The sequence below is a fragment of the Miniopterus natalensis genome, chromosome 17, assembly GCF_054644295.1.
Source record: "Miniopterus natalensis isolate mMinNat1 chromosome 17, mMinNat1.hap1, whole genome shotgun sequence".
NCBI lineage: Eukaryota > Metazoa > Chordata > Mammalia > Chiroptera > Miniopteridae > Miniopterus > Miniopterus natalensis.
This window is the reverse complement of record NC_142097.1, coordinates 11,312,452-11,324,620: the sequence shown is the minus strand read 5'-3', so window position 1 is coordinate 11,324,620 and position 12,169 is coordinate 11,312,452. Positions and strand designations below refer to the sequence as shown.

Below are 12,169 nucleotides of genomic sequence, written 5' to 3'. Positions count from 1 at the left end.
GTAGGGGTGGGGGAGTGGGTAGGGAGAGACTAATCAAAGAATTTATATGCATATATGCATAATCCTTGGACACAGGCAATAATGTGGTGAAGGCCTGGGGGGTTGGGGTGCGGATGCAGGGCGGAGGGGATCAATGGGGGGAAAAGGGGGTATATCTGTAATATTTTCAACAATAAAAATAAATTAAATAAATAAATAAATAAATGTTGGGGGTGAAAATAATACAAAAAGCAACTACCTGAGCAACTACGATAAGCAAAAGTAGACAGTTTAGGGAGAGAAATCAAAATGGGAAGAAGCAATTCACATAGGAGTGCAGTTTACTGTTTATTTGGGTTGTTTTTGTACTTTCTTGTCAGCATTAATCGGAGGGCTGCTGCTGCTGTGAAGCTGCAATAGCTGCAAGCAGCAGAGGAGATGAAACTATCTTTCTGACCACAGGGCCAGGACAGGATCCCTGGGAACTGAAGAGGAGACATAATTTCAGAGAGGAGAGATCTAGAAAAAGGATATCCTAAATTTTAGTATAAACCAGCTCATACTAACCCTTGAGTATATATACAGACAGATTCAAAGCAGCACTACAAAGCCTTTTAAAAGTGGGCTGACATTAGAACTACCTCTCACAGAAGACAAGCCAGAACTTGTGAACTGAACCTAATCAGATAAGCAGAACTCAAAATTGCACAATAAAACAAGCATAATTCCCAGGACACCATCTAAAAGTGCCTGACGTGGAAAGAATCAGGAAAATGTGACCAATTCTCAAGAGTAAAGAAAATCAGCAAATGCCAACACCATGATGACCTTGGTTGGAATTATCAAAAACTTTAAAAGTAGCTATGGTAACTATGCTGCATGAGGTAAAAGTAAATACTTCTCAAATTAATGAAAACATAGTTCTCAGCAGAAAAATTAAAAAACTATACAAAAGAACCAAATGAAGGTTTTACTATAAATTACAGCATAGAATTTGGCACAAAAATAGACAAGTAGACCAATCTAACAGAGCAGAATCCCAAAAGTGGCAACACATGTATATTCACTTGATAGATGACAAAGATGGCTTTGCAAAACAGTGGGGAAAAGATGATGTTTTCACCAAGTTATAAAGGAACTGGATATCCATACTGAAAAAATAAGTAAGTTTACCCTTATCTACAGGATATACATAAAAATCCTTTCTAGATAGATTTTAGATATAAATGTGAGTGGCTATAACAATAAAGCTTCTACAAAATATGTAAAAAATCTTCATAACCCCAAGGCAAGAAAACATTCTTTTAAAAACTGGGTCAACATTCACTAATCATAAAGAAAAGATAGATAAATTTAACTACATTAAGAACTTCTGTTCATCGAAAGCCACTATTAAAATAATGAAAAAAAGGCCCTGGCTGGATGGCTCAGTTGGTAGGAGCATTGACCCACCGAAGAGTAGTGGATTCAATTCCAAGTCAGGGCACATATCCGGTTTGCAGGTTTGCAGGTTTGATCTCTGATCTGCGTGCGTACAGGAGGCAAGTGATCAATGTTTCTCTCTCACATCAGTGTTTCCCCCCACACACCTATACCTTCCTCTCTCTCTAGATTCAATGAAAAATATATCCTCAAGTGAAGATTTTAAAAAATAATAAAATAATAATAATGAAAACAAGATATTTGAGAGAAGACATTTGCAACACAAATCACTAAAGGCACCAATAAGATTATATAAAAAACTCTTGCCATGGCCAACGTGACTTATTGGGTAGTGCATCAGCCTGCACAACAGAGGGTCTCGGGTTCAATTCCAGTCAAGGGTACATACCTGGGTTGTAGGTTCGATCCCTGGGACCCATTGGGGTGCCTGTGGGAGGCAACCAATTGATGTGTCTCTATCACATTTATATACCTCTTTCTCTCCTCTCTCATCCCTCCCCCCTCCATTCCACTCTTTCCAAAAATCAATGGAAAAAATATCCTTGGGTGAGGATTTAAAAAACAAAACAAAAACCTCCTAACAAATCAGAAAAACAAATAACTTAAAAAAATTAAAAGAACACAATAGAAAAAATAAGCATAAGACTTCAGAAGTAATCTCACACACACACACAAAATGATATCCCAATGGCCAATTAACATGAAAGATGCTAAATAACCTCAATGGTCATCACAGAAATGCAAACTAAGCCATAGTGAAATACCATTCACACCCACCAAAATGGCTATAATTAAAATAACTAACAAAATGAAGTCTGTCAAGACTGTGGACCCACAGAAATTCTTCTCATACATTGCTGGTGAGGGTATAAATTCATACAACCACACTGCAAAACTCTTTGGCATTAGTTTCTACTAAAGTGGACACATATTTTGAACATTCTAATCCAGGTATTTCACTCCTAGGCATATACCCACCAGAAACATGTACAACAAGCCCTATACAGAAATTTCAAAGTAGAATTATTCATAATATCCCAGAACTGGAAACAACCCAAATGCTCACTCTGATATATAAATTGTGGTATATATCCACACAATGGTACAACAATGAAAATGAACTTACTGCTACAAGCATCCTGAGTAAGAATCTCACATGTTGAATAGAGGAAGACAGGCGCAAATGAATACAAACTATATGATTCATTTGTTAAAATAATAAAATAAAACAAAAACAGACAAAAAATGAATCAGAAATTAGGATAGTGGTTACCTCTGGGGAAGAGGTGGTAAGTGAAGGAGAAAGTGAAGGTTTCTGGGGTACTGGATAGTGTTCTATTACTTGATCTTGATGTGGTTATAAGCATGTTAGTTCTGGTATGTCTGGGTTTTTACTATGAATACTAACTACACTTTTAACAAGTAAAAAAGAAGATAATTAGTATCTTCTTGTCAGCAAGTTTGTTGTGCAGCAGAAAAACCAAATTAGGAACAAAGGGGAAAGGAGAATCAGCCTCCTGACATTCATTAACCAGTTACTAAAAAAGTTTATTTTTTTAATCTGTAAAACAGATACCAGAGAAAAAAACAGTGAGAAGGAAAAGAGAACTGCCAAATCTTCAGGGCAAGAAAGAAACATTATTATGTTTTCAGAATTTTTTATTTAAATCTCCCATGGGTCACACTCTAAAACCCTCCTTTACCTGATGGCTTGAATCTTCAGTGCTCTGCTTTATGAAGTCTTCTAGCTCCTGTTTATCTTTCATTGTCTTCTCTAACTGGTCATTTGCTTGCCTTAGCATCACCTGCAGTTTTTTCACCTAAATAATTTTAAATGTCAATTAGAAGTGCCAGAATTCTTTTATAAACTGAAAAAAATCCATAAGTCCAAATTTTTAAAAATTTAATATTTCCTTTCTCTGAAAAACATCATAGATTTGTTAATTCAGAAAAAAAATGAGATAATGACCTAATTTGACGACTATACTGTGCTTTACAGTTAACAAATCATTTTTCACATACATTATCTGCTTTTCCTCCTGAGTCCTCTAGCAGGACGCTGGCTTCCCTGAATCTAGTATATACATCCTCTGCCTCCAATCTACAATCCATACTAACACCAGACATTTTTTCTAAAACAAAACATGCCCTTGGCCCAGCCAAAGGGACGAGTCATACTTGGTAGAAGGCATCCTTTTCCTTCAGCTCTTCTTTTGTATATCCTTCCTCGCCTCGAACAACCTTTCCCCACTTCTTTTCCTAATTAATTTTTACTCCAGCTCTAAAAGAAATTTAGCTCAAGTGTTACCCACAAGTGTTACTCAACTGAGCCCAAAGTTAAGTTAGATGCCCCTGTCATTCCTCTAGTTGTGTGTGTACATCTCAGGAACGAACTATACTGAACTGGTGGCTTGGCTGGCAACACTGAAAGCTCTTTATGGGCCATAAGTACTATGTTCTATCTGTTTCTAAATACTCAGAATTCAGCAAAACGCCAAACACAGTTGAAGCATCAGAAAAATGTCTACTGAAATGACTGTGGAGTCCAAGATAGCTCACTCCAATGCCACACTATCAGAGGTTAACCTAAATTTCACAAATAGCTTTACATATTTACCTTTCAACCATCTATGAGAAAAGCATACATGCAGGAAATTGATGCCAATGGCATTTGAAAATATTAAGCCATCATTCTAATATGCTAAAACTTATTTTGAAGACTAAGGGAACAATCTTCATAATTATCAAAGAACAATTAGGAAATATAAGAAAAAATTATCTTTTCCTTACATATACTTTCACAAGCCTACTATCACGAAATTCCACATTATTTCCTAAATGTTACCAAGGAGCCCAGTATTAGGGACTGTACTTGTAAAAGGTACTTGTCAGTTTTAGTATACCAGGTCAACCTAATCTTAATTTGTGTGACCCTGTAAATCAACCTAGTCAATTCAACAAATTTATGACAAGTAGAGGCAATAAGCAATGACGATTTCAAATACTTATTAATATAATATTCAATTAATTTTCTATGTTCATACACTCATGACAATATCACTTTTAGGCCTTGGGCAGAAAGGGCAGGTTGGGAGGAAGGATGTTACCAGTGCTTCTGAAAGAACTGAGCTGAACTGAATGGTGTTGGGCAAGCTGATGAGGCAAAGATACAACAGAAGGAGAGGTTCTAGTGTGCTCCCCCTGAAAATGTAACTGACAATGCATGTACCAGATTATTTCGTATTTAACAAAATGGATATATTTCATAAAGCAAAAGGGAGGGGGAAAACTAATTAATTCTGCACCTCCAATGAAAACTACAACAGCTCACAAATTTGGCATACCCAAAAGAAACTCACCTGGTCTCTTGTTTCAGCCTCCTGAATCTGAATTCCTTGCAACTGTTTTTCATAATTGGAACACATATCACAACGTCTACCAAGTTTATTTCCAGCATTATGTACCTGAAGGGCACCAAAATTACCTCTTATCAGGCAGAACAAAATAATTCTACATCACATACTTGAGGAACACAGCACAGTCTTACTTATATTACTCAGTGTAGAACATGGAGTAAACAATTTCTTCAGGAACTTAGGGCAAGAAGTTACAACACAGGGTTGGATTATATAAAGTCGTAAGCTCTAGTACAAGTATGATAGGAAAACAAGGGACACAGCTTTACCACCAAGAGACTAAGTGCCACAAAACACCACATTTGAGGAAAACACAAAGCAAGCAAAAGGTACTACACCGTGGAACTCACAACTGAAACCCAGCCAAGGAAGGGGATGGGAGGAGGAGCCAGTGCCAATTAACCATTTCACCTGCTCCAATTACCAAGTAGGTATGAAACTATTAAGTAGCACCTTCTCACATGTTAGAGGAGAATAGTTTCCTTCATGCTTAATAAGCTGTTCTACTTACTGAATGACAGCTTCTTTAAAGAGAAGTAGCCCTGAGTAAAGGAAAGCACTAGGAGTCAGAAAACCTGTGTTTTAAGCCAGGTTTGGTAAGTCAAAGGGGAAACTTAAGCGACTCACTTGACCTTTTGAGCTAGTTTCTTCATCTGTAAACGGGGGACAATCATGTCCTGACTGCCTCATTATTACCAAGAAGCTCAAAGAGATGAGGTATGTGAAAGGGCTTTGTAATCTGTAAAGCACTACACAAGTTTATATTTTAGTTTTTAAAAGTCTCCTATCTTACTTCTGAATTTACAAATATGATTAGAAGGAAAATTAACCTCATTAAAGGTGGCCTTTTTTTCTCTCCCATATTTTCCACCCCCTCCTTAAATTCACTCTCAGCATTGACTACTTTAGATCTGAAGGAAAGATGAAAAAGTAAGAACCTTGGAATACACTGAGATTACAGAAATTGTAGAGCAAACAAGTTCAGGCTACTCTAACTCAAACTTAGCTACGCTACTCAGGCAGACTGCTCCAGCCTCAGAGGTGTGACTGCAGGTAGAGAAGTTCACACTCAATGTAATCAACTAGTTAGTTCCTTCTCCATCATAATCCCCTGGAAGAGCCAAAGCAGACTATGACAAGGGCCAGACGATATGGGTGGACACCCACTTGCTAGCAGCATGTGCATGTACTGATTCAGGAACTATCTTCTGAATGAACAATAAATCCCAGTTACCCCGTATTGCTCAAAGTGATCAGGAGGCAAAAAGAAAGATAACTCACCTCTTTTTGCAGGAGATTCCATTCTGTCTCACTGACTAAGCGATAACCACTGGGGGACACATAAGCACTTTCCATACTCTGGGTGACACTGGAGAGGAGGGATGCCGTCTCTTCTTGTTCAGGTGTCATTGCCTTGATTGCTCTTTCTTGATCTTTGGTTAATGTAAACCCACTTGGCATTTGCAGTGACCCAAGGGAGGCAGTATCAAAGTTCTCAGACACTGAATCTGCTCCTACAAGTGGTCCAAAATCTGATTCATCCAGGTTTCCAGCAGATTTTGCTTTGTAGTTATAGCCTAAAGCTTTGGATTGCAGTGAGCCTGAGGTTCCCAAGCTGTCTGTAGACTGTGCTCTCCTGAGTCCATCTTTAAACATGTCATTGTCCAATTTACTGAATGGATCTCCAGATGGCAATAGTAAATCTGCATCTAAGGAATGGACTGAACCATGGGTACTATCTAAATGCTCCTGAAATGTGAAAACACATATTGTCATGTTAGACAAGTCTCTGTATTTTCAAAAAGGAAAACTACTATACTTTTATTTTGCCACATCTTACATTGATAATAATTAGTGTGTTACCTTCATGTATTTACTAAACAAACATTTATTGAGTGTCTTCTATATGCGGGGCACTAAACCAGGCACTTGGGGTACAACTATGAGCAAGATACAACTTGCATCCTGAGCTCAGGATACAACTGTCAGCAATCTCTACCCTCAAGATGTTTACAGCTTTGTAAAACAACTAAACAAGGAAGAAGGCTATCAGAATACCATATTTAATAAAATGACAGGCTACAACTAGGTACTGAATGCTTTGGTAGCTCAAGGAGAGGAATTTAGTCCACACATAAGGAATAAGAGAAGGTCTGCTGAAATTCAGTGCTGAGTATGTTGAATGTGAGGCGCCTGTTGTATAGCCACATGGAGATGTCCATGCAACAGAGGAACATAGAAGTTTTTAGAGAGAGACTGGGAGTAACCATCTTATAATGATCATTCAAGTCACAGCAGCAAGTCAGAGCACCTAAGATGAGTCTGTCGGATGAGAAGGTCAAGGGCAGAACCCTAAAAAACACATTTTGGGGATGGACAAAGGAAGGAGTAGCCAGAGTGGCAGAAATGAAATGATTCCAAATATATAACATTTCCAGAATAGATAAGTCCATAGAGACTGAAAACAAACTGGTGGTTGCCAGAGGCTGAGAGGAAAAGAGGGTGGGGAGTGACTCCTTAATGGATATAAGGTCTCCTTCTGGGGGTAATGCAAATGCTTTGAAACTAGAGAGAGGTGATGGTTGCATAACATTGTAAATGTATTAAATGCCACTGCACTTTAAATGGTTAATTTTATGTTATGTGAATTTCATCTCAATTTTTAAAAATGTGGTGCAGCACATTCCCAAAGTCAAAAAGTGCACCAGTGACATTCCATGATGTACCTGCACAGCTAGTGAGGACTATGAAACAAGGAAAATGCAGTGAGTTTCTCTTGAAACTAAATGTACTCAGCTTAAAGTACTAGCCTTGCCCAGCTGGATGTGGCTCAGCGGTTGAGAATGGACCTAGGATTCAGAAGATCAAGGTTCGATTCCTGGTCAGGGCACATGCTGGGGCTGCAGCTCAATCCCCAGTCGGGGGCATGCAGGAGGCAGCCAATCAATGACTCCCATCATTGATGTTTCTCTCTCTCTCTCCCTCTCCCTTCCTCTCTCTGAAATCAATAAAGATAAATTAAAAAAAAAAAAAAAAGTACTAGCCTTTATTTTAAGATAATAGCCTTTCTACTTTTTATTGTTAAATGTCCTTCCTTTTATGAACTAGAAAAGAATGTGGAATACGAAGTTTTTCAATGTTTAAAAAAATATCCTAACTTGGTATAATAAAAAGTTGACTTTTATGTTAAGTTCTCCATTTTTTTTCTTTTAAAGATTTTTTCATCTGTGAAATTCAGATGACTAAGGAATACAAATCCAGTACACATTAAACTAGCTATGCAAATGTCCCAAAGAAGTATCCTAATAAAAATTGGCAACCCATTCTGTGAACTTATGGAGGAGCCTAACATCTAGTGCTATCACATACAATGCTGCTGTGACACACAGAAGGAAGGGGACAGGGGCCAATTTAAAAACACCACACCAGACTAGACCAGCCAGTGTGGCACAGTGGCTGAGCATCAACCCATGCACCAAGAGGTCACTGGTTCAATTCTCAGTCAGAACACATGTCCAGGTTTCAGGCTCAATCCCCAGCAGGGGGCATGCAGGAGGCAGCCCACTGATGTTGAAGCATTGATGTTTCTACTCTCCCTCTCCCTTCCTCTCTCTAAAATAAATTTTAAAAATATTTAAAAGCACTAAACTACCATGATGGTAACAGTGTAAGGGACACTTCTAGGGGAAGTGTAAACTGTTATGGTGTTTCCAAAAGATGATTCAACAGTATGTTCTAATACCTTAAAAATGTTTACATCCTCAAACTTAGCAGTTTTCCCTCCACAAACTTATATTAAAGAAGTAATCAGATAAGTCCATAATGACTTTTGTACAAAAAAGAATGATATATAATAGCATTATGGCATTACTTATAATAATGAAAAATTTGATACTAATAAAAAATGGAATGAACTTGACTATTTATATATCAGTGTGTAAATAATGTTTTTTAATTTTCTATATTTTACAATGTTTTTGACATTTTGGGGCCTTGCTGGCCAGGGAGAGACTGCCTCTCCCAAGCTAGCTAATTCCCAGAATAAACAATTGGCCTACAAACATGCCTTTCACATACAAATCAACCAATCCTGAGTCCATGCCCCTAACCAATTCCTTTAGCCAACTCTTACACACCAAGCCAGTATGTCCCATAGCCTACCCCAAGCCCCCTGGAATTATTCAAACTACCCAATCTTATGCTGTTTACCCTGCCCTGCTTTCCTTTTTTCTTAAAAACCCCAATGGCTATAGTCCAGGGGTGGGGAACCTTTTTGCTCCAAGGGCCATTTAGATATTTATAACATCATTCATGCACCATACAAAATTACCAACTTAAAAATTAGCTATGAAAAAAGCTCCTAGATTTATTGAATTTTGAGTCCTGCCTGTGGATGCCTTGGCAGGGCCAGACCAAATGATTTTGCGGGCTGTATACAGCCTTCCAGCCAGATGTTCCCCACCCCTGCTATAGTCCATGCTTTCCCCTTGCTCTGTACTGCCTCGTGACCAACTCTGCTTCTTCTCCAGGTGGCTCTCCATGGTATGCCATGACTCTCATTTCTAAGAAGACTGTGAACACCATTAAACTTTTCTTTCACTGGAATTGACCTCTCTATATCATCACTCAGTCACTTTTACAAGTTAAAACCTAGGCACAAATCAAGTAGTAAATTATGGAATTAGTACACTTACATGCTAAAATATGTCAGCCATTAAATATCATTTTTGGAGAAAACATTTACTGATGTGTCAAAATCCTTAAAGACAGACTTAAGTGGAGGAAAAATTATATATAAGACATTATGTAGAGTGCCCGGCCGGGCGTGGCTCAGCGGTTGATCGTCAACCTAGGATCCAGGCAATCAGGGTTCGATTCCCAGTCAGGGCACATGCCCGGGTTGCGGGCTCGATCAATGACTCTCTCATCATTGATGTTTCTATCTCTCTCTCCCTCTCCTGTCCTCTCCCTGAAATCAATAAAGATATGTTTTTTAAAAAAACAAAACAAAACAAAAAAAACATTACGTAGAGTTACAACTGGATTATGTTTAAAAAGTGCAAACAGAAACCCATATACATTAGCTTTGGAAATAAAAATAGAAAAAGAGGGAAAGGAGAGGTACATACCAAAATATTATTGGTGGTTATCTCTGGGGAGTAGAATTACCCACCAGTTATTTTTATTTTGTATACCTTCCTGAATTTCCCAAATTTTCTATAATGACCATATATTACCTTTATAGTAAGAAAAGCATATTCTAAGCATCAGCTTAAAAAAAAGAGGAGGTCCTACAAATTTAAGTGATTTTATCAATAAATATGACTAAGTTTCCAAAGCATTCCATATTAACTTTAAACCAACAGGCCATAAAGTAAATTGTCATGCTTCTCAACACAAAACAAATATTCAAAATATCAGAGTTGAAAGTCTAAAAGATAATTCAAATGTCAGGAAATAATGGTATACACAAAATAGCAGATCTGTTAAGACAGAATCAAAAATTTTAAAAATCACAAAAAAATCTCCCTGTCCTCTTTTCCTGCTAAAATATTTTTGGAAATGTTTGAAACTTTTTCAAACATTCCTAGACACAGAACTGCATGACACAGAAACCACATATTTGGCAGTACCCAAAAGTTGAGACACTCTCCTGGGAATCTAACTATTAAAATAAATAAACAGCAGAATCAGGCCTAGTGGCCCTCAGTGTATGATCCAAAATCAGTAACACAGAAAAACAATTACATCAGACTTTTCAATGTCCACTAGGATTTTTAACTTTTTTTAGTGTCAAACAATCCATAAACATGGAAATGTAAGCCACCAGGAAGATTATACAACATGGCTCAGAGTAAATCTGCAAACTATACAAAAACATGTACCTCTGAAAGTAGGTAAAACCCTGATCCGCTTTAATTGAAACTGATTTACCAGGCCAGGAAAGGAGGGAGGGGTAGGAGAGTGAGTATGACATTCTAAACAGTATAAACAAGGCATATGAGCACTGACAGTAAGCAGAAAGTCTGGAGCAGTTTTTCAACTGTGAAGCCCATTGTATGACAAACTAGGGACCTTTTTTTTTTTTTTTTTTAGTTTTTATCCTAAAGGCAATAAGAGAAGCATTTCCATCATTGAAGAGGAGATACCAACATGAGTCTTGAAGAATAAAAAGAAAGGTTTCATATTAGAAAGACAGGGGGAGATAAGCCTCCCAGGTGAAGAAGCCAGCATGCAAGGTGGGGTGTGTAGCACAAGACAACCGATGTGGCTAAAACAGAGTGCATATTATGGATGGCCTCCATTGTCTGAGTGACGAATCTGCACTTAATTATGAAGGCAATGAGAGGCAGTGATAGTTCTGAGTAGGGGAGTGGCCTGACTACAGCTGCACTTAAGAAAAATAAACCTAACAGTAACACTGAGGGTGCAGTGGGGTGGGACTGGCTGAAAACAGGAAACCTAACGAGGAGACCCTTGCCACACTGCGGATGAGAGGTGGCGAGGCACAGGAACACCACCTTATACTTTCCACTTCCAAGTCCCTCTACTTACCCATTCCCAATACCTGAAATGTCCTACCCTTTCCCATCACAATCTGCCAAACCTCACCTACTATTCTCAGGGCTTAAGACCTAATACTGGTTAATACTTAATACATGCCATAGGGAGTGAAGTGTTTCAATATTTTAGATAATCTCTTTTAAACAAAAAGCTCAAAGTTTTAGCAACATTAACTATTCATATTAAGATTTTACAGATATTAAAGATTTCTTCTAATGTTTTAATTTTGGAACCACTGGATAAAAGAAGATCTGATTATTTCAGAGGCTATGAGAGAAACTACAATGTTTCAAATAGTACTACTTATAACACCATAAGAATAACTGAAAGTAAGTATTATCATTTTATCTAATTTTCAGTTAGTAGTTATACACTTTCCATATGAACAATGTAATTGATTAATGTATGAGAAGCTAAAATGGTAACATCATGGACACAATGATTTTAATTACAGATTCACTATACCTCTTCATTTGATAACTGGGCTGAAGATTCTTCATGGGTTAAAGCACACACTACTGGTATTTTCACTTCTTCCTCAACATCTGTTTTTTTGTGGTCCTTTCTCTTATTAAGTCTTTGTTGTTCATCTTCCTCCTAAAAGTTAGGATGAAAAATAAATACATATATTACCCAGGTAATCTATATTTAATGATTCATGTAGTTCTTTAACCACCCAAAACAAAAAAGAATAAGAACTTTATGATGAGAGAAAACTGGAAACTTAAGTTTGTTTTGTAATCACATCTAAGGGCATCTGGTCAAAA

At 37.6% G+C, this 12,169-nt stretch overlaps 1 protein-coding gene across 2 annotated transcripts in view; it reads right to left on the bottom strand.

The window, feature by feature from the left end:
- The window catches only part of RABEP1 (rabaptin, RAB GTPase binding effector protein 1), a 102,747-nt gene that overhangs the window by 25,708 nt on the left and 64,870 nt on the right, over window positions 1–12,169 (bottom strand). Inside the window, exons 8-11 of one of the 2 annotated variants that reach the window (XM_087825935.1) lie at window positions 11,868–11,999; window positions 6,120–6,587; window positions 4,782–4,886; window positions 3,126–3,242 (exon numbers count right to left, since the gene is read on the bottom strand). In XM_087825935.1, the coding sequence (XP_087682061.1) occupies window positions 3,126–3,242; window positions 4,782–4,886; window positions 6,120–6,587; window positions 11,868–11,999 (822 nt within the window). The remainder of the gene's footprint in view (window positions 1–3,125; window positions 3,243–4,781; window positions 4,887–6,119; window positions 6,588–11,867; window positions 12,000–12,169) is intronic. The other variant, XM_087825936.1, reaches the window with a different exon arrangement.